Raw genomic sequence first — 19051 nt, 5'->3', positions numbered from 1 at the left:
ACATTAGCCCCCCTACGTCAGACGCAACAAGTTTATCTCGGCGCACTCTTGAAACAGTTACGCATCGACACACTGTGACACGATCTGAATTCCTGGGAGCACATTATTCAGCGGGGCGGTGAATAATGTGCGCTACGCCTGTAATCCAGCACTGTGGAGGCAAGGGTTGGTGGATCGCACAAATGTTGTGGAACTCCCTTCCCTTGGTTATCGAGGTGACATACCATGGCTCGCCAGAAGGCAGTCCAGCAAGTGGACTAATCGCCACCGGTTTCCATCGGTACGAGAATAAGTGTGTTGCCTCCTCGCACACATGGGGTTTCCTCCAGGTGCTCTGGTTTCCTCCCACACGTATAAACACAACTAATCATTAATGGGCTGAAAATATCTTAACCCTTTGCCGTTCCGAGAAGTCTGCGAGTTGCAGGGTGGGTCCCGTTCACCGCTCACCGTTCACCGCTCACCGCTCACCGTTCGCCGCTCGCCGCTCGCCGCTCGCCGCTCACCGCTCGCCGCTCACCGCTCGCCGTTCGCCGCTCGCCGCTCACCGCTCGCCGTTCGCCGCTCGCCGCTCACCGCTCACCGTTCGCCGCTCGCCGCTCGCCGCTCGCCGCTCACCGCTCGCCGCTCACCGCTCGCCGTTCGCCGTTCGCCGCTCGCCGCTCGCCGCTCGCCGTTCGCCGCTCGCCGCTCGCCGCTCGCCGCTCGCCGCTCGCCGCTCACCGCTCACCGCTCGCCGCTCACCGCTCACCATTCACCGCTCGCCGCTCGCCGCTCGCCGCTCACCGCTCGCCGCTCACCGCTCGCCGCTCGCCGCTCACCGCTCACCATTCACCGCTCACCGCTCGCCGCTCGCCGCTCGCCGCTCGCCGCTCACCGCTCGCCGCTCGCCGCTGAATCTCAGAAGGCGCATGCGGCACAGCGTACATTATATTCTGAGAGGCGTAGCGCCGCTGTTTTTAAAGACAATGTTCTCACCAAACAGAACTGTAGCGACACAACCATACTATTTTAGCTGGTGCCAAATTGTGCCACACGCCCTCCCACATGGCCTTGTGAGAGCCTCGGCACTTATAAAGCTATTTGACTTTCTTACGATTCCGTTCCGATGATGTACGTGTACTGATGACGTACACATAAATACACGTACATCATTGGAATGGGAAAGGATTAAAATTTTAAAAACCCAATGCAGGACCCTCCTGAAAAAAAAAGTCTCACGATTCAGTGTGGCTCTCCAGGATCAATAAGTAAAAACATGTTTTCATTATTACATGACAAACTGTTATTGAGTGTAGCTCTCCGATGTGTTTTTAGGGTGTTTTTCAGCGTGATATCCGACATTTCACTCCTCATGCTGGGAGCTTCTTCAGATACTGAATCGGTTCAACCTGAAAAAAACACTGGAGAGCTATACAGCACAAGTGTAAACATTGTACGCAGTCTTATTCAGTATGCACAAATTCCCAGGCATCAGGCACACACATTTCATGTTTTATCTCCAAGCTTCTTGTACAATGTTGGTAGCGGTGCACACTTCTTGTCGCCTAGCAATTGAGAAGCAAGGTCCAGGGAAACAAGCAAAGGGCCGGTGGCCCGGAGATGACTGTACAACAGGTGGATTTTTGAGACCATGTATTTCAGTGTCATCCCGTCTTAGGCACGGATTTTCCTTCCATAGGCCTCAAACACAATGGAATGATTGATCAAAACATTCCATACTAGGACCGACCTTCAGAAGAGTCTTAAGACCCGGTGAGGCTTTCCTGAATAACGTTATTTTGCAAGTACAGTCGCAAATATTAAATTGTGAGTAACGCTCATATCTTACACAATAGACTACTATTGTGTGTCGATATAGGAGGACATCACTCTGCGGTGGTGATTACATGACGCCTCCTACTGAGCTACGCCTATGAGTTTATAAGGGTCAACTCAGGCCATCATACCTTCCGGGGCTACCAAAATTACTACCACTTTTTGGGCAGTCAACAGTGGTGGGTCTAATAGAGACACTTGGTGCCTGACATGGGAATGTGAAATCTGAACTGCTGGGCTTAGAGTCATCAGGAGAGCTGAGCACGACAAATGCAGCGAGGCACTTTGATTTTAAAGTAGACCTTGGTGCGAAACTACAATCAGAAATCAATAAGTCTATCAGACACGCTTTCATCTTAATGACACCTTTTTGCCAGTCTTAAAAGGATGAAAAATAAGAATAGGTGTATGCATTGTCAGAGCATGTTAGTTAGCATGTTCACCACAATTGCTGTGTGTGTGGTTAATGCGGACGAGTCCTTGAAAAATTTATCTATTTGGTGTTTGAACATCTTAACACCTGTTTCATTGCCAGAAAAGATAAAACCTATCCTTATTTTCTTTAAAGCTTTCATCTTATTTGCCTATTATATACTACAAATGGAAGGTTTGTAATTTTAACAGATGGCCTAGTTTTACAAATGATAAGCAAACGCCATTGAACCATGAAAAGCCGAACTGCGTCTGAGGATTCTCAGGAGGTGCCTGCATTGGAATGCCAGTTCTATTTGTGAATGTTGGGACATAGCAGAAAAACGGAGTACCCGGAGAAACACCACGAATCCAAGGGGTAACGCTCAAATCTTCGCAAGGGGCAGGCTTTTTAAGAATCCATTGCTGTACTGCTATCTCCTGGGCACCTCGTAGCCCTAGCCGACAAAATTTGATATTCCCCGACTCCCAGCCTCACTGCCTCGTTTCTGAGAACAGACGTCATCCACAACATTCAGGATGATTTGGTCGAATGCAAATTGTCGTCACTGCTGCGACTGCTGCTGTTGTTGCCACTGCTCCTACTGCTGCTGTTGCTAACAGTAGCAGAAGAGAATCACACTTAAGCCCCTCCTGGATTACCGCTGTCAAATATGCAGGACACATTTCCCAGCGCGTGAGTGTCACAAGTGTGTAATAAACCTGCCCAGGCAGAAGCTTGCGAAGCAAATTGGGCTGCCTTTGCCACCATATGTACATGCACAGCTCTTTTGAAAATCCACTGCTGGATGAGGGCCTCCCACGTGCGGGCACCGTGGGAATTATTTGGCCATACTTCACCGCACTTGTCAGTGCGGATTAACAATGCAGCATGAAGCACACAGCAGGTACGTTGCATTGTGCGGCGCTGCCCTCTGCTACCCACCAAGTAGCCCCGCAGCAGCCTGTAGCACCTGCACGCATGGCCATCGCCCGTGCAAGCACCATGCAGGTATAATCCTGCTAAGTTTCCAGTATCCGATGACAATGGGCACCTTCTGGGTGCTTTGGTCACAAGTATCACCTTACGAGGTTTCTGTAAATACATTCTTATCTCCCCTTAGCTAAACTACCGTGTTCCGGCCTGCTGTGCCTACGCACAGGAGTCCAATTGATTCAAGCTGTTGCCAGGTTCGGCCCCTTTCTTAGAAAGGAAAGGGCCCAAGAACTTTACAAGGCACGCAGCCATTTTTTTTGTTTAATGCTCCATGGTATTGGGCCAGTGATGGGGAAGCTCTGTGCTGCTGCACTTTAATGTCCCTCCTAGGAGAAGGAAGGCCAGATCGCGGATGAATGGAATGTTTCCATAAATCTCTCGCGGAATGCAACGCCGTTGCCATCAGCAGAAGCGAGGCTGTGGGCCGTGAGCAATGCAGTCGATGCGTGAATAGCTTGCAGACACACGATATACGTCTGTCTTCAATTACCACACGTGTCTTGCAGGGGCTATATGCAACACATCAACAGCCATTGTTGAACCGGTCCCTGCCATGGGAACGCGGAATTTTCACCACTGGCAGGTCAGGACGGCCAATGCAGATAACCGTTGCCAAAGGCTTGGAGGAGCGGTGCGACGCATCGGCGGTTTTACCTGCGGTCGCGCTTGCACCGATCAGTGACCATGTGGGCAAGGAGGATTTGGCAAAAACAATGCCGCTGGACGGCATTCGTAATTAGCGCGTTTGGGTCACAGGGCACGGCTGGCTCCTGCTACGCCGGCACGCGCGCACACGTTGCTGAAGCTGCGTCGCGATTTCAGTCTGAGCCGAGCGAAATTCGTCCGGGGACGGAGGAGGGCACGGAGGAGGGCACGCAGTGCTCCAGCGTGCCACCTGGTCGGGCGAGGTCAAGCCGGACACTGGGATGCCGGTCGCCAATGCATGGACTTGTGCCTCAGACCGGTGAATGTGGGACATAGACGCTACAGCAAAAGGCTGTGCGCGGTTCAGTGCGCGAGTGACAGGGCTAAAGTCAACTGATGTCATGACGCTCGAACTTTCTGACGGTCAATCTTCCTTCCGTGGAGCGTTGTCACGTTTGGCAATCCTCACGCTATCTCTAGGAGTTCGATCTCACACATTGACATACTTTATAAGTTTCCATGTTTAGCAAGTAATATTTTGGGGGAAATGGCACACGCACTTTGTTTTTCATCTATACGCGGTACTTAGCGTGTGGTTGCGTATGCCAAGCCATACGGTATGTGTTTACATGCGAGTTGTGTGTCTACCGTACACTATATATAGGGCAGTCTGTGTGTTTACATGCGAGTTGTGTGTCTACCGTACACTATATATAGGGCAGTCTGTGTGTTTACATGCGAGTTGTGTGTTTACCGTACACTATATATAGGGCAGTCTGTGTGTTTACATGCGAGTTGTGTGTCTACCGTACACTATATATAGGGCAGTCTGTGTGTTTACATGCGAGTTGTGTGTTTACCGTACACTATATATAGGGCAGTCTGTGTGTTTACATGCGAGTTGTGTGTCTACCGTACACTATATATAGGGCAGTCTGTGTGTTTACATGCGAGTTGTGTGTTTACCGTACACTATATATAGGGCAGTCTGTGTGTTTATATGCGAGTTGTGTATCTACCGTACACTATATATAGGGCAGTCTGTGTGTTTACATGCGAGTTGTGTGTTTACCGTACACTATAGGGCAGTCTGTGTGTTTACATGCGAGTTGTGTGTTTACCGTACACCATATATAGGGCAGTCTGTGTGTTTACATGCGAGTTGTGTGTTTACCGTACACTATAGGGCAGTCTGTGTGTTTACATGCGAGTTGTGTGTCTACCGTACACTATATATAGGGCAGTCTGTGTGTTTACATGCGAGTTGTGTGTTTACCGTACACTATATATAGGGCAGTCTGTGTGTTTATATGCGAGTTGTGTATCTACCGTACACTATATATAGGGCAGTCTGTGTGTTTACATGCGAGTTGTGTGTTTACCGTACACTATAGGGCAGTCTGTGTGTTTACATGCGAGTTGTGTATCTACCGTACACCATATATAGGGCAGTCTGTGTGTTTACATGCGAGTTGTGTGTTTACCGTACACTATATATAGGGCAGTCTGTGTGTTTACATGCGAGTTGTGTGTTTACCGTACACCATATATAGGGCAGTCTGTGTGTTTACATGCGAGTTGTGTGTTTACCGTACACTATATATAGGGCAGTCTGTGTGTTTATATGCGAGTTGTGTATCTACCGTACACTATATATAGGGCAGTCTGTGTGTTTACATGCGAGTTGTGTGTTTACCGTACACTATAGGGCAGTCTGTGTGTTTGTTCCAATGTGAAGACTGCGTCGGCTGCAGAGAGAAGCCGATTAGAAACCCCGGGACTGCCCCGTGCGTCGATAACACAGCACTGGGATTCATGCCCCTTGACAATTGTGCAAGCCCCGTCGCCCGGCGGGTAGCACCCACACCCACACAGCACTGGGATTCATGCCCCGGTGGGTAGCACACACACAGACACACCACTGGAATTCATGCCCCGGTGGGTAGCACACACACACACCACTGGAATCCATGCCCCGGTGGGTAGCACACACACACACACACAGCACTGGGATTCATGCCCCGGTGGGTAGCACCCACACACACACAGCACTGAGATTCATGCCCCGGTGGGTAGCACACACACACACAGCACTGGGGTTCATGCCCCAGCGGGTAGCACACACACAGCACTGGGATTCATGCCCCGGTGGGTAGCACCCACACACACACACAGCACTGGGATTCATGCCCCGGCGGGTAGCACCCACACACACACACAGCACTGGGATTCATGCCCCGGCGGGTAGCACCCAGACACACACACAGCACTGGGATTCATGCCCCGGCGGGTAGCACACACACACACACAGCACTGAGATTCATGCCCCGGTGGGTAGCACACACACACACAGCACTGGGATTCATGCCCCGGTGGGTAGCACCCACACACACACAGCACTGAGATTCATGCCCCGGTGGGTAGCACACACACACACATACCACTGGGATTCATGCCCCGGTGGGTAGCACACACACACACAGCACTGGGATTCATGCCCCGGTGGGTAGCACACACACACACAGCACTGAGATTCATGCCCCGGTGGGTAGCACACACACACACACAGCACTGAGATTCATGCCCCGGTGGGTAGCACACACACACACACAGCACTGGGATTCATGCCCCGGTGGGTAGCACCCACACACACACACCACTGAGATTCATGCCCCGGTGGGTAGCACACACACACACAGCACTGTGATTCATGCCCCGGTGGGTAGCACACACACACACACACAGCACTGAGATTCATGCCCCGGCGGGTAGCACACACACCCACACAGCACTGAGATTCATTCCCCGGTGGGTAGCACCCACACACACACACCACTGAGATTCATGCCCCGGTGGGTAGCACACACACACACAGCACTGAGATTCATGCTCCGGCGGGTAGCACACACACACACACAGCACTGAGATTCATGCCCCGGCGGGTAGCACACACACACACAGCACTGAGATTCATGCCCCGGCGGGTAGCACACACACCCACACAGCACTGAGATTCATTCCCCGGTGGGTAGCACCCACACACACACACCACTGAGATTCATGCCCCGGCGGGTAGCACACACACACACACAGCACTGAGATTCATGCCCCGGCGGGTAGCACACACACACACAGCACTGAGATTCATGCCCCGGCGGGTAGCACACACACCCACACAGCACTGAGATTCATGCCCCGGCGGGTAGCACCCACACACACACACCACTGGGATTCATGCCCCGGTGGGTAGCACCCACACACACACAGCACTGGGATTCATGCCCCGGTGGGTAGCACACACACACATACAGCACTGGGATTCATGCCCCGGTGGGTAGCACACACACACACCACTGGGATTCATGCCCCGGCGGGTAGCACACACACCCACACAGCACTGAGATTCATGCCCCGGCGGGTAGCACACACACACACAGCGCAGGCAGCCTCTCCAACAACCGCAACATTCAATCTCAACAGCCAAGGCTCTCCTTACCCACAACATTTACATTCCAGCTTCTTGTGCTGACCACGTCCAACCGTGTTTGTGTGTGTGTGTGTTTGTGTGTTTGTGTTTATAGCGTAGCGTACGGTGCCAGTGACCTGAGTTCAAATATCAACAATACATAGCATTCGAAGTAAGATGTAATGGATCTGTTCTGGGCCTCCCCTAGGTCAGCTAGGCCTTAAAAAAGCATACTTGGTGTGCTGTGTCAATGTATGATGTTTTAACAATCAAAGACGACTAGCCACGGCGATCGCAACACCACCCCTCCGTGTGTTGCGCAAGTCATAATAGGTGCTCGCTAACAGCATTTACCCCGTGGTGTTATAAGGCTAGAGGCTGGGGAGCTTTGTCCTTGTCTTGATTCCTGTGTTTTGACTTTATTGCGGCAGTAAAAGTGCATCTGCAATTTCGAAGAAGGGTTGGTGGACCACACAAAGATCATGCCTGCAAGACACCCATTCGCTCATGTGCAGGAAGGAGGTTCCTGTGAGAAATCTGAGAGTTATCTGCTCACGTGCAGGAGTTTTGTAATGCTTCCAATGAGAAGCAAATACACTCAATGAGGAATTGATCAAATATCTCAGGCTGAAGAGGGACTTTGGACTCTGCGAACCTTTCCTGCATTAAAAACGTGATCATTAAGCTTTACATGTGGATACCGTCGGTGGTGTAAATTTATAACAAACTGGACTTGCAATCCAGAAGTCACTGCTTTTTATCTCCCGGCTCGGCAACTGAAACGACGGTGCAAGTCTCCGTAACCACCCTGCTCTTTGTACACCCAGCGGGACAGATGGGTGGGGTCAATTGTGGGCACTCCTCCGCACCGCCGATTAGCACGGTTCGCTACGTACGGTGCGAAAGAAGTTGAACGTACATACTCACAGGCCTGGAAGAGTCGCAGCCAAAAATCCCCTCTGGAGGAGGCCCTTCCACCAGCATTGTTGTGAGCAAGCAATTTCAGCGCTGCACCTTTACCAACCTTTATATTTGTGTCTCTTAAAAAAAAGACACGTACTATCATGTTTAGTTGCTATGTGTCACATTCCATCTGCTTAACACACACACACCGAGCTAAAAGCTTAACCCTATAAATACGTCTTTAACCTGTTGGGTGTCACCGGCAAAGCGCAGATGCCTCCTGACAAAACAAAACAAGGAGCCCAATCACTCAATAAATCAACGTCCTTTATTTAACCCATGCGAGAGCCCAATAGGGATTGACTATCACTTTTCGGATAAGTGACCTTGGGTAGCCCCGTACAGTAGTTAAAAGTGAAATGTGACGCCTTGCTATAAAGTGGATGCAGGTTACAAATAATGCTGCTCACAATTACATGAATTAAAAGCCAAACGGTACATTTTGACTATATTTGGTACTGGGTTCAGGTCAAGTGTCGTTTTTGCCACTGATGAATGCAATCAAAGGAGGCAACATTCAATTCGTTTTGTTTAGAAATACAGCGCAACACAGTTTAAAAATAACACGAATAATCCACTTATCTGAAAAAAGGTTATCACGTAAATCACCGTTATTCACTGTCACAGTGTCAATGATGACTTAGGCTCTGGCTCATGAATCTGTTATATATTTTGGCTGAAACACCTTCCATGTGTGTTTCGCTCTCCGTACGAGCTAATACCCAGATATAGACGCTGCCAAAGGTGACATCCATCGGTAGATTTTTTGTTGTTAACATTGGTGAAGACTTAAGAAGCTGTGGATTAACGATGTCACCCGTACACCGTCGGACGCAGGACGCACGCAAAGGCTTTGCTACAAATGCAACGCAGAACGCGTCCCTTGCTTGTGCACAGAGCGCGCCTTCTCGGCCCGTCCGAGCTGCTGGCTCATGCTAACTGGCTCCGGCAAGAACACTCGCAAGGAATGAACGCTGGGAGTTAAGACACTGCACTCCCTAACGAATAACAGCCACCTCCACCCTCAAAACACGACTCCACCTCCACTCAACATACCCTCCTCTCCCTCCCCACACCCCACTCCCCTACATCTCCCCAACGCCTCCAACCCCCCCCCACCCCCACCATTCGAAGAGCAACATCCAAGAAAAAAATAACAAATTCCCCCCCCCCTCCACTGATTCACGGCTGTGACATCACCCGCGCCGCAACGTTTATAAGTTGGCGGTGGCCGCACGCTCAAGACATTCGCTCGCCACCGCCGCAGCAGCAGCAGCTCCATCACGAGAACAAACGACGAGAGAAGCCGTGCCACGTGAGTGGGAGAGTTGTTCACGCGCGCGCGTGACACGGGCGCGCGCGTGACAGAGCGGGGACGAGCCACGCACCACACGGGGGTCGTCTATGTATGTCTCTCTCTCTGTATGTCTCTCTCTGTATGTCTCTCTCTGTATGTCTCTCTCTGTATGTCTCTCTCTGTATGTCTCTCTCTGTATGTCTCTCTCTGTATGTCTCTCTCTGTATGTCTCTCTCTGTATGTCTCTCTCTGTATGTCTCTCTCTGTATGTCTCTCTCTGTATGTCTCTCTCTGTATGTCTCTCTCTGTATGTCTCTCTCTGTATGTCTCTCTCTCTGTATGTCTCTCTCTGTATGTCTCTCTCTGTATGTCTCTCTCTGTATGTCTCTCTCTGTATGTCTCTCTCTCTGTATGTCTCTCTCTGTATGTCTCTCTCTGTATGTCTCTCTCTGTATGTCTCTCTCTGTATGTCTCTCTCTCTGTATGTCTCTCTCTGTATGTCTCTCTCTGTATGTCTCTCTCTGTATGTCTCTCTCTGTATGTCTCTCTCTGTATGTCTCTCTCTCTGTACGTCTCTCTCTGTATGTCTCTCTCTGTATGTCTCTCTCTGTATGTCTCTCTCTGTATGTCTCTCTCTGTATGTCTCTCTCTCTGTATGTCTCTCTCTGTATGTCTCTCTCTGTATGTCTCTCTCTGTATGTCTCTCTCTGTATGTCTCTCTCTGTATGTCTCTCTCTGTATGTCTCTCTCTGTATGTCTCTCTCTGTATGTCTCTCTCTGTATGTCTCTCTCTGTATGTCTCTCTCTGTATGTCTCTCTCTCTGTATGTCTCTCTCTGTATGTCTCTCTCTGTATGTCTCTCTCTCTGTATGTCTCTCTCTCTGTATGTCTCTCTCTGTATGTCTCTCTCTGTATGTCTCTCTCTGTATGTCTCTCTCTCTGTATGTCTCTCTCTGTATGTCTCTCTCTGTATGTCACCTACGTGACACGCTCACAGTGCAACGACGTTGGTGCACATGACGTTGAATGATAACGCCTAAACATATTGCATTGTTTGCCTATATACTGTAGTACATATTATTAAAATAGGTGTTTGCGATCTGAACATGCCTCCAAAAGTATATACCGTGTGTATATATAAAGTTTATTCGTGGATATTTGTCTTATATTTGTGTTGTTGCAGTGGTTGGCACGTATCACTACAAATCTCGTTCACCTGGGTTCAATTCCCGGCCATGTCCGCCGTTGATAATTAATGTATGAATCTGGCCAAAGCCTTGACCTGGGTTAACTCAGCCTAAGCTGATTTCCTACTGCAATGCTGTGGTGATGAACTTCAGAAATGGGGAAACAAAGGTCGCGAGGCGTGCGTGGTTCTGGCTACACCACCTCTCAGCGTGTGTCACACAGACCTTCACAGTTGCTCTTGAAAAGAAGTAGTAAAACACTGTAGGGAATATGCACAAATAATGTTCCCTTTGTATAGTCGAGGGCTAGGGGGCTAAGCGCAATGCACAAGTCACGTCACTTTGTACATTCATGAGTTTTGACGTGCGTGATACATTACAGTATATGTGGCATGTGCTTGTGTGCGAGTTGAGTTCGTGTGTGAATGATTCAATGTCACGTGATAACATGGACCCCAAAAAAAGTTTCGAGGGCTAAAACGCTCAGATTTTCTCTTTTGGAAGAGTGGAAAACAATAATAAGTTTAAATTATTTCTGAAACAAAACTGCACTATAGAAAACGTTAGAACTTTCTGGGGGGAAAAATATTTGGTCTGTAATTGGAATTGCAAATGTCACCAATATATTTCAGTAGCACGTGTATTTTGACCAGAAAAGTCTGAATAAGGGGTCTCATTCAAAAAAACCGTAATTCTGTATGTACAGTTAATGGGCAGTCAAATAAATATCCTGCAGAATGGCGCTGCAGTTAAGAGCACGCCATGGACTCGCAATCACAAGGTGGTGAGTTCAAATCCCATGGTAGGGCTTGACTCATCTCAAGATCTATATGGGATGATAAAATATAGATACCACTTTTTAGGAAGTCAACAGTGGTCATCCCATGGAGACACTGCTCCCCACCACGGGAATGTGGAATTTCCACAACTGGCTCAGAGCCACCAGTCGAGGTGGGTGCTGCCTCAGTGTTCATTTAAAAATAAACAACTCAAGACTTGTTGATATATTTTTTTACTTTGAAAAAAAGTAAAAACATATTTCAGGGATAACAAAAATACAGGAAACATGTAAAACAAAACACACAATGAAATTCATCAACATCGTGTGATGCATACCTACCAACTTTACAAAAAAATGTAGAAGAGTTTGGTGGATCACATAAAGATGAGACCCATGATGATATTACGTGAGACACCAACCCACGGGGCAAATTATGTTGTACTTGCATGAGACAGCACAGTAAGTAGGTTCATGACAAGTCTATCTGTATATGACATTTCAAATGTTATGCTCTCATATTGTGCGCAGTGTAGACTATGTCAAATCACTCGCGTTTCCTAGTTCACACAAGCAGTAGTCACAAAGAAGTTGCACAAACATTCCAAGCATCATCCGCTCTTGAAAATGATCACTGAGACGAATTGAGGTTTTCCTGGATAGAGCTGTAATGTGAAAACAATGGCAATACGTGCAACGGGTTCGTTTGACCCTTACAATGCGAGCGATCCGCTCATTAAACAAAAAAAAATAACACAAATCTTATTCAACACATACCCCGCAGATGATTTCTGGATGTGATATTTCAAAATGAAGCGAGAAGCATGGGATATGTTTGGTAATATTGGCTCTATGTTTCAAATCTCAATCTGGCATTATTTAAATTTTAGTTTGGTGGACATTGCCCCCAGCGACGTAAGAAAAAAAAAGTTAATACTTTATTTTTTTTGGAATGCGGCAAACGCGTGCGGAAATTTGGGCGCCCAGTGTAGCACTTTGCAGGCAAGCACCGTAGAAGGAAAATAATGGCAATACTGTATTAAAAAAATAAATCAGAGGTCTGGGCCTAATGCTGTTTGACACACGCACACACACATAAGTGCGAAGAAGAAAAAATCCGCCATATGGCCATACAAGGCGACGGGGCAAATACTGTTACGTGAGACTGACACCCACACCATTCGCAGCCACCTTTGTCTCCCCGGTGCTAGTACTCACATGCTGCTCCAGGTACTAACCAAAGGCAGAGTCAACCTAGAGGGACAGTCTGGGCGCATTCATATTCCCTGGCATCATGGCCAGAGATTGAACTCAGATTTCCGGACTTGTAGTGCAGCCTCTGAATAATGAAGACACCACTGTCTACACACGCAAAGACGACGATCACGCGTACAGCCTTAACAGACTGTAGTAGGGGCTGTTCGTGAGAACGTAGGATGACCGGCACGGCACACGTGGAGGTGGGTGACCAGCACCACGCCCGGCCGCCTTTGTCTCCCCAGTGACGATGTTTTGTTGAGACGCTCACACACTGACAACGATCCCCTGTGTAGCCTTAACAAACTTTTGGGGACTAAGTGCTCTTAGCAAGTGGCACCTATGAAGGCGGGACACGAGGGGGGTGGTTGGCCAGCACCACGCTCACGCGCACAAAGACACACACACTCACACATGCACACCCTTTGCCGTCAGTGTCACAAAGAAACAACTTGCCCACCGACCACCGGCATGGCGTGTGAACGGTGCCCAAAAAGCCGTTCCCTTTCAGGCGCGCGGCTATTTAATGCGTAAAAAATAGAAAGTCAAAAGTCAACACACGAAAACACACACGCGCAAACGGGCACGCGGAAAACAATGCGCACATGCATGAGACGGGCCCTGGGCGAACGTTTTCCCACTCACGTGCAAGAGAAGAGGTTTGAAGCCAGCCCGTCTCCTTTCGAGTCTGTCGGATGAGCCGCTTGAAAGGAGTCGATGCAAACGCTCCAGCTGCTGCCTATGCAAAGGGCACACGTTGCTTCACTTAGCGGTGATTAATTGCAGTTTTACTCCGTCTCTCGCTCTCCTCGGCTCCCCTCTCGCCCTCGCCGTTGTGGAAAACTCGTGACTTTTTAAGACAGTTGTCGGTTTCTCATGCCAAGTGCAAAGAAGGCGCACGGAGGCCCGTTTGGCACGAGATTTGTATTTTTTTCTCCCCGGTTTAAAACAACCACTGCTATGTATACAATTATTCCAGAATATTGGCATATGTAGTGTATTATGTAATACAATATATATTATTACCCACATTAATAATTGCATCCGATCAGGTGGTGGTGTGGTTAAAGGGCTCACAGTTGGAGAGACGCCAGTTCAACCCCCAACGGGGGAGGGGGGGGGTTAGAATCAGCTCAGCATTGCAAAGGCAGCAGTGGTCACCCAGTGGAGAGACATGGACCCCTCAATGGGAATGTCCAATTTCCACCTCTGTCTTGGTGCCACAAATGGATATGAGAAGTGCTTGCCCCATTATTCTTTTTTTATTTGAGCAAAGAGACTTAAACGCACGTGCATATGTACACCACGTGTATACGCACGGTGCTGTACGCACACGCAGACACACACAAATGAAAGTTTTCGCTTTACGATTGCAAGAGAAACCACCAGACCAAATTTCCCTTTCTCACAAGCTGGCCGGTCCTGCTTAAGATCAATAAACGTTCGTGTACGTCAATCATGGTCAGGGATATGAAAGGGATTTATGCACACGAAGTGAGAGAAAAAAAAGAAGCCTCACCTCATTGGCAGATCTGGCACAAATAAACAAAGGCTCGGCGAGGACGCATCAAAGAGTCCATGTGTGTGATCGAATGCATCAAAGCTGCCAATGACTTTCAAATCCAAGCCCCTTGGCTCGTCTCCAGGGTCTCTTCCCTAGACCTTTGTCTCACCGCCCTCACCCGTTTCCTTCTCACTCCTGACCCGTTGCCTGCGCAGTCATTTGAAAAGCATTCCTCGCCCAAGTGGCAGTCATTCAGTCTTAAAGTGTGGCTATTGATTTATTGTTATGATTATTATTTATGCAGGTCTCTTCCTGCCTGGCTAAGTTGCGGCGGGGGTGGTGGTGGTAGCGTTGTTCATACGCTCAACAATCACAGTGAAGGTCGCAAGTTGAAATCCCTGTTTGGAAGTTGACGAAGTCAATCATCCCTCCAGGGCTGGTAAAATTAGTACTACCTTGCGGGAAGTAATTAGCGGTTGTCTTTTAGACAGGAATGTGGAATTATCTGGCTTGGCGCCACTAATGTAGAAAAGCACTGCCCCATTGCTGTTGGAGCAGCCAGACGCCTTGACATGTTTGTAAGCCAACACCAGCCACAATGAAAACATTTCCTCCCGTATAGTTATGATAATTTTTCGAAGTCTGTTTTTCAAATTCTCACTATATTAAAAGACCTCAGATTCATCACGTTGTTTTCAACATATTGAATCTTTTTTCCACTTTCTTCCTCGACTCTTAACACATTCATTGCTCAAAACACACTCTCGCTGCATGTTTTTCAATCTCGAAGGAAGTGTTTTTGAAGGACGACAGTGCGGAGGTACCATATTTTCAGCTTACACTTAGGTATGAATAAAATATACTCTATTTAACCATGGTAAACCCATGAGATTTACATTCCAAGGGTTCGTGGCAAGACGGCAGCAGTACTGGTTCCAAATAATTTGTAGCTTAATCCGTAAACATAGCGCGTTGTTACTGCACACCGGAGTAATTTGTTTTCAAGTTACTGAGACAGCGAAGTGATATCCAGAGATCAATGACTGAGGGGAAAACTTACAGCCAGATGGTGGTGGTAGTTGGGAGACAGTGAGGGCCCACCTTACAGGTAGAGTATCGACTATACGGCAGTTTCAAGTTGCAGCAGAAGGTAGAAAAATCAAGGCGAGGTGCAATGACATCCTCTACAATGACCACGATGACCTCTTAGCCCCATTGGCCTTGCACCTACCGTACATCACCAGCAACAGCTTTATTGTTCTTAGTGCCACAATCATGGTGCTACGAAGGGTCATCAAAAAGTGCGTCACCCTCAGTCGACGAAAGTCGGCCTAAGCCAGGCCGCAGACTTCACGATCACCCCGTTTCTTGTCCAAAACGCAAACGTGAACCGTCCGATGTCCTTCCTTCCCTGCAGCCGTTTTTTTTTTCCGTTCAGCCCAACCGCGCAGAGCGACGAACCCCGGCTGGTGCCCCTGCCCAAGCGCGCGACAAGCAAACCGGCAGCGCAGCGAGCGGTGCCGCCCGGCCGGTCAGCATGCAGAGCGCCCTGGCGAGGAGCGTTATGGCGGCAGTGACGATGTCTCTGCTGGCCCTGAGCGGCGCGCCCGGAGCGTCGGCCTTCCCGTCCACAAACGACACGCAGCTGAGCGCGCTGCTCTCGCGACATCTGGAGTCGGATGGGCCGGCGGGTCCGGAGGCAGAGGCGGGCCAGCGCCGCGTCCGCCGCGCCATCGACGATGCGGACAAGGCGTCCATCCTGGAGCTCCACAACAAGCTGAGAGGGGAGGTGCACCCACCCTCCTCCAACATGGAGTACATGGTGCGTGCACACAGAGTTGGGGGGGGGGGGGGGGATGCGTGGTTGGGTGGGTGAGTGAGTGGAGGAATTAGTGGGCGGGTGGATTGTGAGTAGTGAATAACACGCAAAAATTGAAAACAGTCCAACATTCCCCGTACCACAAAGAGTCTTGGGACATTGTATGGATTTTTTTTCGAGTAAACACATTATTACAGTTTTTTTTTTATGAACATAGCAGGCACCGGGCTGGAGCAGTGATGCATTGGGGCGGAGGAGTGGGTCGCATTGGACCTCCAGATGAATTGCTCCTTACACATTCAAATGATATTTTTAATTATTAGCATGCTGCGCTATGAACCTTGAAACCTGAGTTCAATTCTCAGCCATGGCCAACATCATTGGCAAGTAATATCAGAACCGGTCATTGCCTCCACCTCCTGCACCAGCCCACGTTAACCATCGTGGTGATGTATGATATAAAACATACCCATGACTGACACGGCATGGAGAGGCCTTCATCCAATTGTGGATTGAGAATGGCTAGTACTTATTTATGTACTTATTGCAGATGTTACAGTATTATATATATAAAAAAATTAAATTTTCGTCGGATTTCGACAGCGGGTTCGTGTAATTACATGGGGCAGGGTGACACAGAGAGGCCATGCACACGTGTGAAATCGTAGTGTGTGGGGGGGGGGGTGTAGAACTGCAAATTAATTTACCTTCTGTGGGGAGTTTTGATGAATTTGGCATGCGTGCTGAGGGCTTGCCGTGCGCAGTGCTTCACACAGCAGTGAGAGCAGCACAGCTTGCTGTGGCTCAATGCTGGAATTCATAAATCCTGCAGAATTCTCACTTTGGCATATGTAGGTCACCAAAATGTGCGCTTTACAATAAAAGCAACTGTTTGTCACAATGTGCAACAGCTCTATCCTCACACCAAAGGTGTGACTTTCATGAGGGATGTGAAAAGAACGTAGCTTTGCGTCGTGTTAGCAGAGGATAGCCTAAAACTTTTTGCTGGCCTTGGAATTCCATAATCGCTACTTGGCCATTTGCGGTTGGTGTGAATTTTATGTGTATGCTCGTGGCCCGCGAATAGAATATAAGAACAAAAATAATTTCAGTGTATCTCTCCTTTACGGTTGTACGTGAAAAAAATAAGTTTCTTCTGCACTGGTGGCCGTGATCCAGTGATGGAAATTCCTCATTTTAATAACATGGGTCAGTCTTGCCAGGGAACCACTACTGTTGACTTCCCACAATTGCCCCTGGCAGTGTGAAGGCCTAAGTCATCTCTTGACTGGGAATTTAACTCACAACCGCCTGATTCTGAGTTGAATGCTCTAACCACCGTGCCAGCTGATTGGATATAGATGATAATAAATTGTTTCAATTTTTTTTTATTTATTCTGAATAGCAATGGACAATCTTCGTGGCTTGAGGCAGCTGTCCTTTATATAACCATAGATCAGTCTCAAACATCTCTCTCTCTCTCATCCACAAGAGGAGCGTGTTTGCTCTGAGTGCACGAGCAGCCAGACTTCCCCGCGTCTCTGCACAGGTCTTTTTCTTTCTGTTGTTTTGACAGCTGGAGGTCGAAGGCAAGTATGCGTCTCCATCCACTGCACTCTGTCGTGAGGAGGCTAATAGCACACAGCCTGTGGCCTTGCCCTGGGCAGAGAAAGGACGAACACGGCGAAAAAGAGAGAGAGAGTGGGAGCTTTGAAGGAACCAGAGAGAGGAAAGGGCAAAGAGGGGAGATAGATTAAGGGCCAGGCTAGGGTCTGAGAGCCGAAGGCTGGTCTTGTGAAATATGTGTCACACGGGATGCAGCCGTCAGTACCTTGCGGCTCCACTAACATCTGCTTGGCCAACAGAAGGTCCATCAAATTTGTGTTCGTTTTGAGCGAAATGTGCATGGCGGTTGCAGGACCTAGACATATGAAGTTTTGAGTTATCCCCACATTTGTTTGGGTTTCCCCCCAACACAATTGCCGATTCTATTCAAGTGCCAAATACATTGCATTAAAATAAACACTAAAGAAAATACTCAAAAAAACTTACCAAAACAAGACCCTCCTGGATAAATAGAGCGGTGTGTCATTCGAGCAAGTGGCTCAAACTTACACTGTGCTCTCTCTACGCAAACTTTACCCGCATGTCCTTTGTCTTTGGTCTGTTATTGAAGAAGTTGTTGCATCTATAATGTTTATTGGACAACTTTTAGCTCCTCAAAAGTTATCTCCAGTGGTTTTGGGCGCACACCCAGATTCGTAGTGGTAATCTTTACAGCAAGTTATTGCGAACACGCACTCGTTGCGCTCTTAAGGCGAGCCAGTGAGTCACCCTCCCACCCCCCCCCCCCCCCCCCCGGCTTTCCCTCTCTCTGTCTCCCCTCGAAGGCAAGACGCATTTGCGCAAAGATATAAGTGCTTCACGCAAAACTGTTAAAGTTGCCAAGTTACGCGTGGCAAGCTGGGATCCTGGGTAACGTTTGTGGGGGAGGTGGAGCGTGCAAATGTGTCAGCCGCTACGTCAGGAGTGTTCCTCTGAAGAGGCCAATATTTTTGAAGTTAGCCAAGCAGCATGACTCTTTTTTTATTATCTGTCTGGTTGCTGCTGAAGTAGGAAAGCAAAGTGATGCATTTTAAATGTTCAAAAGTACGTCATTGCAAAGTCAATCAAGGTTGATCAATTAGATGCAGGTGTTCCCCAATACGGAAATTTCGACGTTCCTTTCTGCTCAAACGAGCAGTAACTGGAGCTCAACTCTGTTGGTGGCCCTGAATCAGAGGAGGAAATTCCACATTCCTATGGCAGTGACCAGTTTATTCATAGGACAACCTGTTAATTTTGCATAGAATGGAAGTGGATTGACCTTGTAGCTACAATAAGTCAAGCTAATGCCTTACTAGGATTTT

At 48.5% G+C, this 19051-nt stretch overlaps 1 protein-coding gene and 1 long non-coding RNA gene across 2 annotated transcripts in view; one reads left to right on the top strand and one right to left on the bottom strand.

Moving 5' to 3' along the window:
- Nucleotides 1-14578, bottom strand: part of LOC142925376 (uncharacterized) — a 37117-nt gene extending 22539 nt beyond the window's left edge. Inside the window, exon 1 of the long non-coding RNA XR_012942358.1 lies at nt 13465-14578. This is a non-coding gene — a long non-coding RNA (uncharacterized LOC142925376). The remainder of the gene's footprint in view (nt 1-13464) is intronic.
- LOC116944114 (cysteine-rich secretory protein LCCL domain-containing 1-like) overlaps nt 9471-19051 on the top strand; it is a 51976-nt gene continuing 42395 nt past the window's right edge. Inside the window, exons 1-2 of the mRNA XM_032957542.2 lie at nt 9471-9615; nt 15762-16145. Coding sequence (XP_032813433.2) covers nt 15861-16145 — 285 coding nt within the window. The 5' untranslated portion in view covers nt 9471-9615; nt 15762-15860. The remainder of the gene's footprint in view (nt 9616-15761; nt 16146-19051) is intronic.

This window comes from Petromyzon marinus, chromosome 20 (genome assembly GCF_048934315.1).
Source record: "Petromyzon marinus isolate PM22_M1 ecotype Great Lakes invasive population chromosome 20, UKy_Petmar_22M1.pri1.0, whole genome shotgun sequence".
NCBI classification, from domain to species: Eukaryota; Metazoa; Chordata; class Hyperoartia; order Petromyzontiformes; family Petromyzontidae; genus Petromyzon; species Petromyzon marinus.
This window is presented reverse-complemented; position numbering and strand designations above follow the sequence as displayed.